The sequence below is a fragment of the Eumetopias jubatus genome, unplaced genomic scaffold (assembly GCF_037043125.1).
Source record: "Eumetopias jubatus isolate StellerSeaLion01/CBP00866 unplaced genomic scaffold, mEumJub1_p1.0 scaffold_15, whole genome shotgun sequence".
Taxonomy (NCBI): Eukaryota; Metazoa; Chordata; class Mammalia; order Carnivora; family Otariidae; genus Eumetopias; species Eumetopias jubatus.
This window is the reverse complement of record NW_028274821.1, coordinates 66,905,524-66,920,807: the sequence shown is the minus strand read 5'-3', so window position 1 is coordinate 66,920,807 and position 15,284 is coordinate 66,905,524. Positions and strand designations below refer to the sequence as shown.

The following is a 15,284-nucleotide window of genomic DNA, read 5'->3' as shown; positions in this document are numbered from 1 at the left end:
ATTGATAAACCCCTGGCCAGACTTATCAAAAAGAAAAGAGAAATGACCCAAATCCACAAAATCATGAATGAAAGAGGAGAGATCACAACCAACACCAAAGAAATACAAACAATTATAAGAACATATTATGAGCAACTCTATGCCAACAAATTAGATAACCTGGAAGAAATGGGTGCATTCCTAGAGATGTATCAACTACCAAAATTGAACCAGGAAGAAATAGAAAACCTGAACAGACCTATAACCACTAAGGAAATTGAAACAGTCATCAAAAATCTCCCAAGAAACAAAAGCCCAGGGCCAGATGGCTTCCCAGGGGAATTCTATCAGACATTTCAAGAAGAATTAATACCTATTCTCCTGAAACTGTTCCAAAAAATAGAAATGGAAGGGAAACTTCCAAACTCATTCTATGAGGCCAGCATTACCTTGATCCCAAAACCAGACAAAGACCCCATCAAAAAAGAGAATTACAGACCAATATCCTTGATGAACATGGATGCAAAAATTCTCACCAAAATACTAGCCAATAGGATCCAACAGTACATTAAAAGGATTATTCACCAGGACCAAGTGGGATTTATTCCTGGGCTGCAAGGCTGGTTCAACATCTGCAAATCAATCAATGTGATACAATACATTAACAAAAGAAAGAACAAGAATCATATGATCCTCTCAATAGATGCAGAAAAAGCATTTGACAAAGTACAGCATCCTTTCTTGATCAAAACTCTTCAGAGTATAGGGATAGAGGGTACATACCTCAATATCATAAAAGCCATCTATGAAAAACCTACAGCGAATATCATTCTCAATGGGGAAAGGCTGAGAGCTTTTCCCCTAAGGTCAGGAACGCGGCAGGGATGTCCACTATCACCACTGCTATTCAACAGAGTATTAGAAGTCCTAGCCACAGCAATCAGACAACAGAAAGAAATCAAAGGCATCCAAATCGGCAAAGAGGAAGTCAAACTCTCACTCTTTGCAGATGATATGATACTGTATGTGGAAAACCCAAAAGACTCCACCCCAAAACTGCTAGAACTCATACAGGAATGCAGTAAAGTAGCAGGATATAAAATCAATGCACAGAAATCAGTGGCATTCCTATACACCAACAAGACAGAAGAGAGACAAATCAAGGAGTCGATCCCATTTACAATTGCACCCAAAACCATTAGATACCTAGGAATAAATTTAACCAAAGAGGCAAAGGATCTGTACTCAGAAAACTATAAAATACTCAGGAAAGAAATTGAAGAAGACACAAAGAAATGGAAAAACGTTCCATGCTCATGGATTGGGAGAATCAACATTGTGAAGATGTCAATGCTACCTAGAGCAATCTACACATTCAATGCAATCCCCATCAAAATACCATCCACTTTTTTCAAAGAAATGGAACAAATAATCCTAAAATTTGTATGGAACCAGAAGAGACCCAGAATAGCCAGAGGAATACTGAAAAAGAAAAGCAAAGCTGGCGGCATCACAATTCCGGACTTCCAGCTCTATTACAAAGCTGTCATCATCAAGACAGTATGGTACTGGCACAAAAACAGACACATAGATCAATGGAACAGAATCGAGAGCCCAGAAATGGACCCTCAACTCTATGGTCAACTTATCTTTGACAAAGCAGGAAAGAATGTCCAATGGCAAAAAGACAGTCTCTTCAACAAATGGTGTTGGGAAAATTGGACAGCCACATGCAGAAGAATGAAACTGGACCATTTCCTTACACCACACACAAAAATAGACTCCAAATGGTTGAAAGACCTAAACGTGAGACAGGAGTCCATCCAAATCCTAAAGGAGAACACAGGTAGCAACCTTTTCGACCTCAGCCGCAGCAACTTCTTCCTGGAAACATCGCCAAAGGCACAGGAAGCCAGGGCAAAAATGAACTATTGGGATTTCATCAAGATAAAAAGCTTTTGCACAGCAAAAGAAACAGTCCACAAAACCAAAAGACAACCGACAGAATGGGAGAAAATATTTGCAAATGACATATCAGATAAAGGGCTAGTATCCAAAATCTATAAAGAACTTATCAAACTCAACACCCAAAGAACAAATAATCCAATCAAGAAATGGGCAGAAGACATGAACAGACATTTCTCCAAAGAAGACATCCAAATGGCCAACAGGCACATGAAAAAGTGCTCAACATCGCTTGGCATCAGGGAAATCCAAATCAAAACCTCAATGAGATACCACCTCACACCCGTCAGAATGGCTAAAATTAACAAGTCAGGGAACGACAGATGTTGGCGGGGATGTGGAGAAAGGGGAACCCTCCTACACTGTTGGTGGGAATGCAAGCTGGTGCAACCCCTCTGGAAAACAGTATGGAGGTTCCTCAAACAGTTGAAATTAGAGCTACCGTTTGATCCAGCAATTGCACTACTGGGTATTTACCACAAAGACAGAAATGTAGGGACCCGAAGGGGTACGCGTACCCCAATGTTTATAGCGGCAATGTCCACCATAGCCAAACTGTGGAAAGAGCCAAGATGCCCATCGACAGATGAATGGATAAAGAAGATGTGGTATATATACACAATGGAATATTATGCAGCCATCCAAAGGAATGAGATCTTGCCATTTGCAACGACGTGGATGGAACTGGAGGGTGTTATGCTGAGTGAAATAAGTCAATCAGAGAAAGACATGTATCACATGACCTCACTGATATGAGGAATTCTTAATCTCAGGAAACAAACTGAGTGTTACTGGAGTGGTTGGGGGTGGGAGGGATGGGGTGGCTGGGTGACAGACATTGGGGAGGGTATGTGCTACGGTGAGCGCTGTGAATTGTGCAAGCCTGTTGAATCACAGTTCTGTACTTCTGAAACAAATAATGCAACATATTTTAAGAAAAAAGAAAAAGAAGAAGATAACAGGAGAGGAAGAAAAGGGGAGTATGTCAGAGGGGGAGACGAACCATGAGAGATGATGGACTCTGAAAAACAAACTGAGGGTTCTAGAGGGGAGGGGGGTAGGGGGATGGGTTAGCCTGGTGATGGGTATTGAGGAGGGCACGTTCTGCATGGAGCACTGGGTGTTATGAACAAACAATGAATCATGGAACACTGCACCAAAAACTAATGATGTAATATATGGTGATTAACATAACAATAAAAAATTAAAAAAAAAAAGAAGACATAGAATTCTTGGTTGACATGTTTTTCTTTTAGCACTTTCTAGATGTTGTTCCAGACTTCTGGCTTGCACAGTTTTGACAATAAGCCCGAAGCCATTTTTATCTTTGTCCCTTGGCTGCTTTAATATTTTTCTAATCATTGGCATATAAAAACCACAATTTCATATAACATACTTTGCTGTGTTATTGTATGTATGTGGGGGGGGTAGGGGATGTGTTTATCCTAGCGAGGGTTCACAGAAATGAAGATTGTGGGTTTACAGAACTCATCAAATTGGGAAAATCTTATTTTTTATTTCAAGTATTTTTCTGTTTTGCCTCTTCCTTTCTTTTTGGAACTCCAAATACACGTATGTTAGACGGCTTGATGGTCACTGAAGCTCTGTTTTTATAGTTTTGTGTTTCTCAGTTTAGCTTTAATAGTTTCTATTTGCTGTGCCTTCAAAGTCATTCATGTTTCTTTTACACTGTCTAATCTATTAATGTCATGTGGTGAACTTTTCCTTTCAGGCATATTTTTTTATCTCCAGAAATTCTACTAGGTTCTTTTTCCCCTGTAATTCTTGGAAATAACTAACATAATTCTATAACTTCCTTGTCTCCTATTTTTATCACATGTCATTTCTGGATGTTTCCATCGAATAATTTTTCTCTAGGCTGTAAGTCACATTTTCTTGATTTCTGTCCGGTGCTTTTTATCAGATGCCAGACACTGTGTTATGTTAGAGTCTCAAGTTACATGAGGATCAGCTTGCTCTCTTCAGGGTGTGTGACGAACTCTGCTGTGTATGTAGAGTAGCTTTCACTTCGGGAACAGTACAGACTGAATGCTAAGCAGGGGCCTCCCAAAGTTCTAATCTGTTTCTTTAATTTAATAAGACTACTAGCCTTCGTATGGATTCCCCTCCCTGCACCTGCAAACCAGAAATTGTCCTATGGAGAAAGCTGGGGTGAACACTGAGCTCAGCACTTTTGTTTCATTGCTCTCAGGTATCATATTCTTGGCCTATTCATTTCCCAAAGTCTGAAAACAGTTGTTTTTCATATATTTTATCTAGTTTTCTAATCGCTTATCCTTATTTCTCCTTTGTTGCCTACTATCTTAAAGGTTTATTTATTTATTTGAGAGAGAGCACGCACATGCAAGCGGGTGGAGAGGGAGAGAATCCCAAGCAGACTCCCAACTGAGCGTGGAGCCCAATGTGAGGCTCAATCCCATGACCCTGAGATCATGACCTGAGCTGAAATCAGATGTTGGATGCTCAACCAAGCCATCCAGGCACCCCTGTTGCCTACTATTTTAATCAAATGTTCTTAAAAAAATCTGCAGTCTTACATATTAAGCTCCTTAAATTCTACATGTAAAGATGACCTAATTTTCAATTTTGTTTTGCTTAGCTGTGAGATCATGATGGATTATAATACACTAAGAGGAATGAGAAATTATAATACTGCAAAGGGATTACTTACCTCTGACCACCACTAAGTTCGGTTAGGTTTTCTTTCCAAGTATTTCCTAAAGCAACCTTAAACTCCAGACCATCCAATACAGTTTGCCCCTCTGGTGGTGCAAGCATAGCATTAGCACCAGGCAAAAGAGTAGAAAAAATAGACCCAAAGTCCTTGTTCACCTGGATTTAAAAAAAAAAAAGATTAAAATATTATAGAAAGCTTTCCAAGAATAATCAAATGTTGGTATGTATATATTCAATCTAGCAGATGCATTTTGTTGTCTGTTACTAACTCAGGTTCTGACATATTATGGCCCATGTGACAAATCTGGCCATGCCCATTCATTTAAATATTGTCTATGGCTGTTAGCACTAAAACAGTAGTCTGGTAATTGCAACGGAGACTATATGGCTCACAAAGCCAGAAATATTTATTACCTGCCCCTTTACACAAAAAATTTACTGAGCTCTGCTCTAACTTCCAAGGGGAACTAAAGGCTATACTTCTAACTCTACCCTGGAATTCTAATACTTTTGTAAGCTATATTATAGGCATCTTCAGAGACACACAACTGTATAACATAGGAAACTGAAGTTGCAGTTGGGAGAGGCAGAAAAGAAAAACTCTTTTTTGGCATAAAATGTTCTCTCATAAAACTTGTTTTCTTTTGACTGTTTTGATAGGCCAGTGGTTATCAGCCAACCTTAAAAAGCCTAAGATCAAGGTGAAGTCTAGGAAAAAAAGATGCATGAAATCAAACCACCAGATCTGTTCAAGGTGTTGAATGGTCCTTTTCTGTAGGCTTCTTCTCAGACAAAGAAGTTGTCAAAAGACAGGAACAGGACTGGACCCTAACAGAAAAAGGCTAAAGAAGCTGTCTGGTTTATCCCCATTAAGCCACAGATTACCTAGAGATTTAGGTCAATATTTGAATTGTAATTGGGTAATTTCTGTGCATACACACTTGATCAATGATTTGAGAATTTGGTCATCTGTCTTCAAATACACAACTAATAATCTTAGAGTTCATCAAATTTGAGTGTGTACATTCACAGGCACAAACCCATGAGGATCTGACAGTCATGTTCTCCAGAGAAATCCCCAAATTCAAGTGCATGAATATTGGTACTAATGAGATCCAGGTACAATCAATCAGTGCTACTGAATACAGATGTATTAAGGAATACAGTTTTAAGAGCAATTGCATTACATGCTGAGTAATATTCTACACAGAGTTAATAGGTTTTAGTTTTATCTGGGATAGATTTCTAGGGCTAGGTGAGGTTCATCACAATGGAGAGGACCACTGTCTTTTTTGGAAATGATAAAGATAGCAGCGTTTATAAACACCTTTGGTTCTTTTTCTTTTCTTAAATTTTTTGGCCAGGCAAGAGAAAAGCACTGAACAGAGGATTAAAACAGTAGTCTACTACTAAACCCTTAACATGACCATGGATACCATGTGGAAATTCCTCCAAAGGGTAAAAGAGAAACTTATCAGTTAATGGGCAGAGAAGAACATAGCCCTATTCAAGATAGAAAATGCACTACATTCATGGACAGACATAAAGGTGAAATGCAATCAAATTCTGAAAATCCAATACGTTAAGAAGGAAACAAAAATAAACATAGCCAATGCCAAAAATACTCTGGCTTTCTGAATGAAGTGTGCTGGAAGCCAGAAGGAAATATATAATGCTGATAATAACACAACTACCTCAATAGGTTATTGTGAGGATTAAATGAGAAAATTAATATGAGAATGGTACCTGACATACAATAAGTATTCAATAAATTTACCTGCTTTGAGAGAACCTTGGAAATTGGGGGAACATCAATTTAAAGGATAAATCTGTGCTTGCACTAAGTCCAGGAACCATGGGGAAAACAAGAGACAAAACCTCTCAGATCCAGTGTTAAGTCCACATTTATACAAGAATAATGGGACCAACATGTATTTTAAAATGTATTGCATGTATTTTAAAACAAACACCACAGAGAGATGGAACACTGAAAATAAGTTACAGAGTAGTAAAAACAAGGTGACTGAAAGGGATAATTATGCTGCCATTACTGAAAATGAAGTTTTCAGAATTATGAATAATTACAGAATTAAAAAGCAAAAAAGAAGCAAGGTGCCCAATTAAATCCCAGAGGCTTGGGACTGTTGAAGTACCAAACAGCACAGTAACTATGCTTGGAATCTTTGGGCTGAGAGTCTTTTGCTAGGACAGATACAGGAAAACTTCCACATAAGAGGGTAAGGAATTATCCTACAGGAGACAAATACATGCAGTCAGGGAAGTACAAATAATAGTAAAGAATCTTGAAATCTGCCAAAGTTGTCATAAGATAAAACAAAAAAGGCACTTCGGATTTTGCTGAATGACAGCAGTTTGCTAAAGTTTGCTAAACTTCCTTGCTTACTGCCCATTCCTTGCTTACTGCCCATTTTTTTAAGGGCAACAAGGACGACAGCAGTTAGCAACTAAAGGCAATTTTAACTTTGGTTCTAATTTAGAAAAAGAATTCCAGTTTTTCCACCTCTGGCTATATGATCTTAGGCTATTTCAACTTTCTAGGCTTTGATTTCTTCATCTATAAAATATGGATGGCTAACTATCAGTTATGGAATTATTAATTTAACGTACAAAATGCTTTGCTAAAAACCTACAGAATGCATAATTATGAATTCTGAAATGCAATTAATAACTTGTAAGTTATGCATTATGTAAGGAATATGCCAATCTTGTTAGAGTAATGTTCTGAGAGAAGGAATATTTGACCTCTGTGAGCCTGGGCCAGAGAAACCAAGGAAGTTAGAACCAAAGGGGTCCTCGGGAGGTGCTTTCCAACAATCAGAGCTTCCCCAGTGCAAAACTGAGACTGCTTCCAGCTTCCCAGCGGTGGGGTATGGCAGAAATTGGACAGAATCTAAGGTTTCAGACAAATGGTATCTCCTTTGAAAGTAACACAGATGTGGAAACAAGGTTAAGAATGAAAATAAAGAAATCTAGAAAGTTAGAAATTTAATATAACTTAGGAACCAGAGAAGTAGACTGTGAGAGTATGATGGAGGGACACAAATTTACCTTTGCAAATTGGTAGCAGTCAAGTCTAGAAGGTTTTAAAGCATGAGTGTGTGCAAATCATCCATTTTAAATTCATCTTAGTGTATAAACCTACTGACCATTCTTCATCCTTTCCTCATATAGAATAAATGATAATATTTTTGGTTCAAATACCTTTTGCCAAGCAATATTTAGGGCTTGGTTTTTCTTCTGGTCAAGGTCTTCTATAGTTGCAAGGATTTTGGATTTGTCATTTTCTACAATTCTCTTCTTCTTCATCAAGTCGTTATACTAGTAAGATAAAAAGCATACTTAATTGGAAAAATATAAAATTTTCTTTATATTCTAGAATTCAGGATTAGAGGTTTAATTTTTATATATAATATGTACACTCCTGTGTAACAGAAAGATATATTGCATTAAGAGTTATAATGTAAACCAAATCATGAAAGTAAATATATCACCTATAGGTAAAATTTAGTTGCTATTGAGAATTTATAAGACAAGCTCCACCAGATCTTTCTAGCAGCCAAGGCAAAAAAGGAAAAATGTGTCGTACGTAAACTCAAAAGTAGCCCTGGCATGCTTTCTTCTTAAGGTCAGTTTTAGCAGTGACACAAAAGTTCAATTCCTCATCATGATGTATGATGAGTCCTACAGAATTGGGCCCTTACTTATCTGACTTTTTGGCATCCCAGTTCTCCCCAGGCTCCAGCCATATGGTCTTTTTTTCAGTTCCTTGAACATAATAAGCTCACTACAGCCTGCTAGCCCCTGCATCGTTCTCTCTTCCCAGAATGCTCTTTCTCTGTATCTGACATAATTGGTACCTCAAGTTTCAGCTCAAACATCACATCTTCAGAGCGGTCTTTTCCTGGTGAATGTAGAAACTCACTGAAAAAAACTTGAGGGAGGCTGCAGAGGGATAATTACACAATGAGTAGCAGCAGAACTTTCTAAAAATCCTCTTAACTCATTTCTCCTCAAAGCTTCAAAGGAGGCTTCAAATTCTCCCTGAAAAGTTCTAGCCAGTCCTGCTCGCTTCTTTGCTGTCTCTCTGCTTAATGGCCAAGCTCCTAAAACTCCTCTCTACAATTTTCTCTTATTCCTTCATAATTCCATGTTGCTTCTTATTTGGACAAACACAAAATACAACAAAACAAAAGGCCATCTTAACGACAGAGCCTTTCCTTCTGGTAAGGAAATGGGAGTTGGAGAATTCTTTTAAAAAATATTAGACGAGTTATCATTATCTAATAAAAGCAAACAAGTGAATAAGTTTCATGATATGCAGTTCAAATTCAGACCAAAGATTTTCCTCCACAAATATGGCATATATTGCAAAGCTTTAATGGAGAAATAAAAACCAGCAGGAACATTTTACAGATAGATCACAACATGAGCATTATTAGCCTATTTGGTGTCTAACATAATATATATTCTTTGTAGACACTAATGTCAATAACAATTACAAAAAACCCCATTATAGCAAAACTTCTTAAAAGTAATTGAGCTCATAAGTATTACCACTTTTAGAGAGCTCTCATAACTCTATGATACAAATTCAAACAGAATTTTGCAAAATTAAAGGTGGTATAAGGCATAACAAAATTACTCAGACAGCTATTTCCTATGGAGCTGTCAAGAATACAGATTGCTTTCCTCTGTGGATTTTTCTAGTAACATGGCAGACTATAAAAGTTTTGTCAGGGTTGGGGAGATGAATAACATTATTATTAAGTAAATGAGCATTAAAACAGAAGATGCTGCTGGACTTACAGATTAATAGAGGGGTGGTTATGCATCTAACAGTATTAGCCATTACTTAGGTAATGGTTCTAGTATGCCCTAGAGTCAAAAGGAAGACAACAGTTATGGAATGACTAGTAAGGAGGCAGACAGCAGAGTACACCTTGTTTTTCAAAGCCCTTTCAAGGCAAGTGAAAGAAAGGATAGAAATGTGAAAAGTTAACTAGAACAAAAAGAGTTTTTATTTACACCAAGAATAAGAAAAGGGTAGAATATGTTTGTGGCAAAGCCAACAGAAAAGTTATTCAAGGTACAACAGAATATATAAATAATTAATGATGCAAAACAATAAAATAAGAAAGAACTGAAAAAGGGAAAATAGAAAGAAATTCGGTATCAAGGGCATCAAGCAACATATTTCCTCTAGTACTTGTTGCCGGGGTCCTAGACAGCCACTGAAGCTACTTGGGTGGCCAGTCCAAGGAAAAGGACTTACCCGCTCTTCAGCTTCTGTCAGAACATTCATAGCTCTCATGTTGACATTTCTCCCCAGTTTCTCCTTCATTTCTTGCAACTTCTGAAGTCTCTGACCAGCTTCTTTTGGGTTGTTGGTTTTGAAATCATAGGCACTATTAGGTTGCCCAAAGAGGTGTTTCTCTGCATTAATCCAGTCATAGTCTTTCAACATTTTGGAGACCTAGCCACAGAGGATAATAGAAGCATCTATCATTGTTTACAAACGGACAGTTTCTTGGGGCGCCTGGGTGGCTCAATCGATTGAGCCTCTGACTCTTGGTTTTGGGTCAGGTCATGATCTCAGGGTCCTGGGCTCTGAGCTCAGCAAGGGAGTCTGCTTGAGGATCCTCTCCCTCTCCCTCTGCCCCTGCCCCTGCTGGTACTCTCTCAAATCTAAAAAAAAAAGTTTCTTAAATATTTAGTAATTTTAAATCAATGACTCATTTGTAAAAATGAGGATCACTGTGAACAGTAAACCTACACTAAGTATGATATTTTTACCTGGAGGATAGGCTCAAAAAAAAGATCTGCCCATTACTTAAGCACTGGAAGAAGAGCCAGCCAGCTCAAATTTATGCAAAGTATATGTAAAACACCTCTGTTAGAATGAAATATAAGTCAGATAAAGCTCCTTCACATTTTACCAAACTCAATCAATTGCTTCAAAAACAACTTGTGAAAGTTAAAATTCTTATAGGAATACTTAAGTCATAGATTTGGTAAATTTATGGAAGCCTAATCCTGACTGACAATTCTGAGGAGAATTATTAGATAAATAAAAAACTCCCTAAATGTTGACTCCATTCCCTTAGTCGCTCCCTTTTAACAAGGCACAGTAATGTACTTTATATAATATAAACAGTTAAAAATTTTAAATTATAGTGCTTAAGGAAGACTTTCTTCTACTAAAATTGTTTAAGGTTGGTTCTGACTGGTAGAATTGAATCTTTGTCCATTTGTCCTCATTGATTCCATGGGTACGGTCTCACCTCCAGGCCCCAAAGAGGATCCTTTCCAGTCTGCCTTCTCTGATGATCCATAAGCTCTATGAAGGCATTCTGGGTACAAGTTGCTTATCCTTATCTTCAGGGCCTGGCTACTATCTATACTACTTGGTATGCAATAAATATTTGATAAACTATATACTTTAAAGAATCCTTGACTTTTTAGCAGTTCCACTTGTGAGTCTCCTTTTCACTTCCTTAACTGTAAATAAAATCACCCAGCAATCACCACTACTGGCATGTTCAATTACAAAAAACTATTAACAATATTAACATTGGTAATATTTCAGTGAATCCACTAATATTAGGATACTAGGCTAATGGGAAATCAACAATATTAGGATATTAATGATGTGGCTATGAAAATATTTATATTTTTTAAATTAAGTAATGAACTGAACAGGCACACATGGCTCTTTTAGAGGGTAGGGTGACTGTTTGGTCTGTTCTGACTTTTTTTTGAAGTTAAATCTCTTCTACTTTTAAGGTGCTAAAGAAGATTTAAAAGGCACCAAACTGTTACACAGTTTAGAAGACTAAGACTTCATGGGTACAGCCTCTTAACCAAGCAATGAATTTCTGCAAAAGCATGTATTCTCTTTAAAGTACTTAAGACACTGTGATACATAGAAGGAAGAAACTTTTTAAGAGTGACCAAAAACTGAGATAACCTCAAAAAGACAGCTGCTTAGCAAAACATCAGATTCCAGGGGCGCCTGGGTGGCTCAGTAGTTAAGCGTCTGCCTTCAGCTCAGGTTGTGATCCCGGAGTCCTGGGATCAAGCCCTGCATCGGGCTCCCTGCTCTACAGGAAGCCTGCTTCTCCCTCTCGCACTCCCCCTGCTTGTGTTCCCTCTCTTGCTGTATCTCTGTCAAATAAATAAAAATCCTTTAAAAAAAAAAAAATCAGATTTCAGATGAGGCTGCAAAATTGACTGTACAGATCCTCACAAGGACATCTGGAAGCCAATTAAGTCCTTATTTTAGAAGTTGCCTGTATATATATTTCTCTGAGTTTTTAATTCATTTTGAAATATAATTACTATTAATATATTAATAGTTCTGTGAATATTTGGGTATTAAAAAATGGTCAGTTCTATGGGAGACCACTATTCAGTAAAACATCTTGGAGCTAGGAATACCTGAAATTTAGAAATAAAACATTTATGCCATTTGGTGAAAATGAACATTGCTGAGAAGCCATTACAATAGCTATAAGCCTCAAAATTATGTTACACAGTAGTTCTGCCATTTTACTGAATTCTTCATTGAGCAGTTTACCAGAATATTTCAACAACTCAGAAGTAAAAATCTGATTATGGGTAAAAATAAACAACACAAACATGCCTTTGCAGCAGCATCTTCAGCTTCCCGTTTATGTTTGCTGATGTTGTGGTCCAGTTCCTTAATTTTAAGCTGAGAATCATTGTTTTGTTCCTTATGTGTTGCTACTTCGCCATATTTAGCTTTAATTACATTGTCTTGGGCTGTTATCACTTCTTTTTGCTTGGTCACCTCTTCTTGGGCTTTATTTACAGACTCCTGAAACATAATTCGAAGACAACATATAGCAAGGTAATATGGACATATTTTTAGTTTATTAAAAGATCATCTAACAAATTTTAGGGCAAGATGGGAATGTGATTACAGGCAGATGGTCACCTAACCCTCTACATTTCATATTAAAATGGCTAATTTACATACAGGAGAAAACTTGTTTTACCAGTAGAAATAAGATGTGATGCAGCATTCATGCTGGAAGCAACAAAGTTTCTGCTGGATACAGTGTAGTTAGGATCAACTTGCAGAAGGGAGGAGAGACTATAGGAATCTGACTTTGAGGTCTCAGAGAAGTAGCATTTTTTGGTACTTAACGAGAAGATAATATGACAGATCCCCAAATATCATTTACCAGGAGGGGTAGAATGTGGGCTGCGGCTTTCTACTTTTCCCTTCTATAGTTATAAGCCATATTTACCAGTGACAATGGAAGGTCATAATGTTTGGTTCTAGTACAAGGGTGAAAACAGAAAAATTCTAAGAGAAACTTTCTGAATAAATAGATCTGTGGCACAAAGAAAAACTTTCTTGCTTTGACTTTTATTATTCCCTACTTCCCAATGTTGAAACTACTCAATCGCCAAAGTGGTAATTATAACTGCAATTCAGTCTATCACTAACCCCCTGCCCTGCAAACCCCTTTCTAGCACAAGGGTCAAAACAGAAAAATAAAAGAGAAACTTTCTAAATAAATAGATCTGTGGCACAAAGAAAAACTTTCTTGCTTTGATTTTTATTATCTCCTACTTCCCAAGGCTGAAGCTACTCAATCTCCAAAGTGGTAATTATAACTGCAATTCAGTCTATCACTAATCCCCTGCCCTGCAAACCCCTTTGCTTCATCCTAGATCTTAAAAGAACTCACACAAATATCTAAACCAAAAAAAAACCTAGTTCAACTCATATTTAGGTAGGGGGAAAACCGAAGTAAGACAACTTGCTACAAGTATCTGAGGAAGAACGGTTCTTCATGATGAAAAGCACAAATAAAAAATTTAGCAATATTTTAGGCATGCTCATTAGGAAATTATCATTTTGAGCAACAAAGAATACTTAATGTTATGGTTAGGTTATTGAGTGTTCTCAAAGTGCTCTAAATTCCTTATAATGTTTAAACTGTGTCATTAGAGGGTCTTTTGAGAAAGGAAAATAAATCATGGCGTTCAAATAAAAACTTAAAGATATTTTAGCTTTTTGAAACCTTTGAAGAACAAGAAAAGCAAGTGAAAAATACTCTGGTGATATTAACCAAAGGGAAAAATAACAGACACAGGTTTATTAACTAACACCATATGTAAAAAAACCATGTTTATGAAGATTCTCTCAGGGCTACAGGTTAAAAATTGCATTGCAGGGGCACCTGGGTGGCTCAGTAGGTTGAGCGTCTGCCTTTGGCTCAGGTCATGATCCCAGTGTCCTGGGATCGAGCCCTGTATTGGGTTCCCTGCTCCGTGGGGAGCCTGCTTCTCCCTCTCTCACTGTAGCTACCCCTGCTTGTGCTTGCTCTCTCTCAAATAATAAAATCCTTAAAAAAAAAATTGCATTGCAGTTTTGACTATTTTAATCTTTTTTATAATAGAAATCTGTCACTAAGGTTGAGCAAAAATGAAATTTTAGTTTTGTCTAGTTATAGGCAGTTTCTTTTCTTAGACTCCTGGGAGTGTCCTTTGATACTCTCATCAAGGAAAGGAAACAATTTAGAATGCAGAGCCTGAAAGAACAACCTTTAAAAACTAAGAGATCCATTTTATACTTTCCCATAAAGAGAAATGGAAATAGGTACATGTTCTAACTTTGACTTTATTTAGATTGAGAATGGAATACCTAATTATTTATTTTCACATTTATTTTTGGAAACGCGTATCTAATTTTTAAATTCCACATGAAAAATACGAGATTAAGACAACAAATCAGAAAAAAACTGAAGATACTTTTAAAAAACTAAAATTTACTTTGGAGGCAAAATAGAAACTGAAGAGAAACTAGAAAATTTAATCAGCAACACAAAACACAAAGCTGAGAAGCATTTTGATCTCTTAATTTCAAAAAAAGTAAAAACTTTATTCTAGTGATTTGCCAATATGTTACAAACAAAAAAACTTGAATTTAGCCAAGAAGAGAATCAAGAGGAAAGACCTACTTTCCAAAATACCACATACTACAACATTAAAACAATCATTTCAAAGGAAAAACATAAAAGAAAATGTAGAAGTAGATGACACAAGTAAGGCAAAAACACCATAATGAATGTCAAATGAATGCAACTCCCTTTTTGAAAGCTATCTACATTCAGTTAAAATGAAAATCAAGGATATTTACTGATAGTATCAATAGCAACATGAGAGAAAACTTTAATAGCATGGTAACTATCATGATACCGTACTGTATATTTAAAAGTTGCTGAGAGAGCAGATTGTAACAGTTCTGATCACAAGAAAAAAAATTATAACTGTGTGGTGACAGATGTTAACTAGACTCACTGGGATGGTCATTTTGCAATATATACAAATAAATCATTATGCTGTACCCTTGAAACTAATACATATCAATTATACCTCAATATGAAACAAAACAATTCAAAGTCAAAAAGGGACAAGAGAATAGCCAATATTCAGGAGGGACAATCTCTAATAAAGACATACCACAATATGAATTTGCAGGTGACAGAATGTCTAACATGGGAAATCCCCTCAGCCCTAAATCCTTTACTTCCCCGCTTCTGATATCAGAACATTTCTCCCCCACCAGCAGCAACTAATATATATAG

The 15,284-nt window shown here is 36.9% G+C and overlaps 1 protein-coding gene across 1 annotated transcript in view; it reads right to left on the bottom strand.

The window, feature by feature from the left end:
* Positions 1-15,284, bottom strand: part of SMC2 (structural maintenance of chromosomes 2) — a 76,944-nt gene that overhangs the window by 9,909 nt on the left and 51,751 nt on the right. Inside the window, exons 20-23 of the mRNA XM_028108806.2 lie at positions 12,305-12,499; positions 9,935-10,135; positions 7,864-7,980; positions 4,637-4,797 (exon numbers count right to left, since the gene is read on the bottom strand). Coding sequence (XP_027964607.1) covers positions 4,637-4,797; positions 7,864-7,980; positions 9,935-10,135; positions 12,305-12,499 — 674 coding nt within the window. The remainder of the gene's footprint in view (positions 1-4,636; positions 4,798-7,863; positions 7,981-9,934; positions 10,136-12,304; positions 12,500-15,284) is intronic.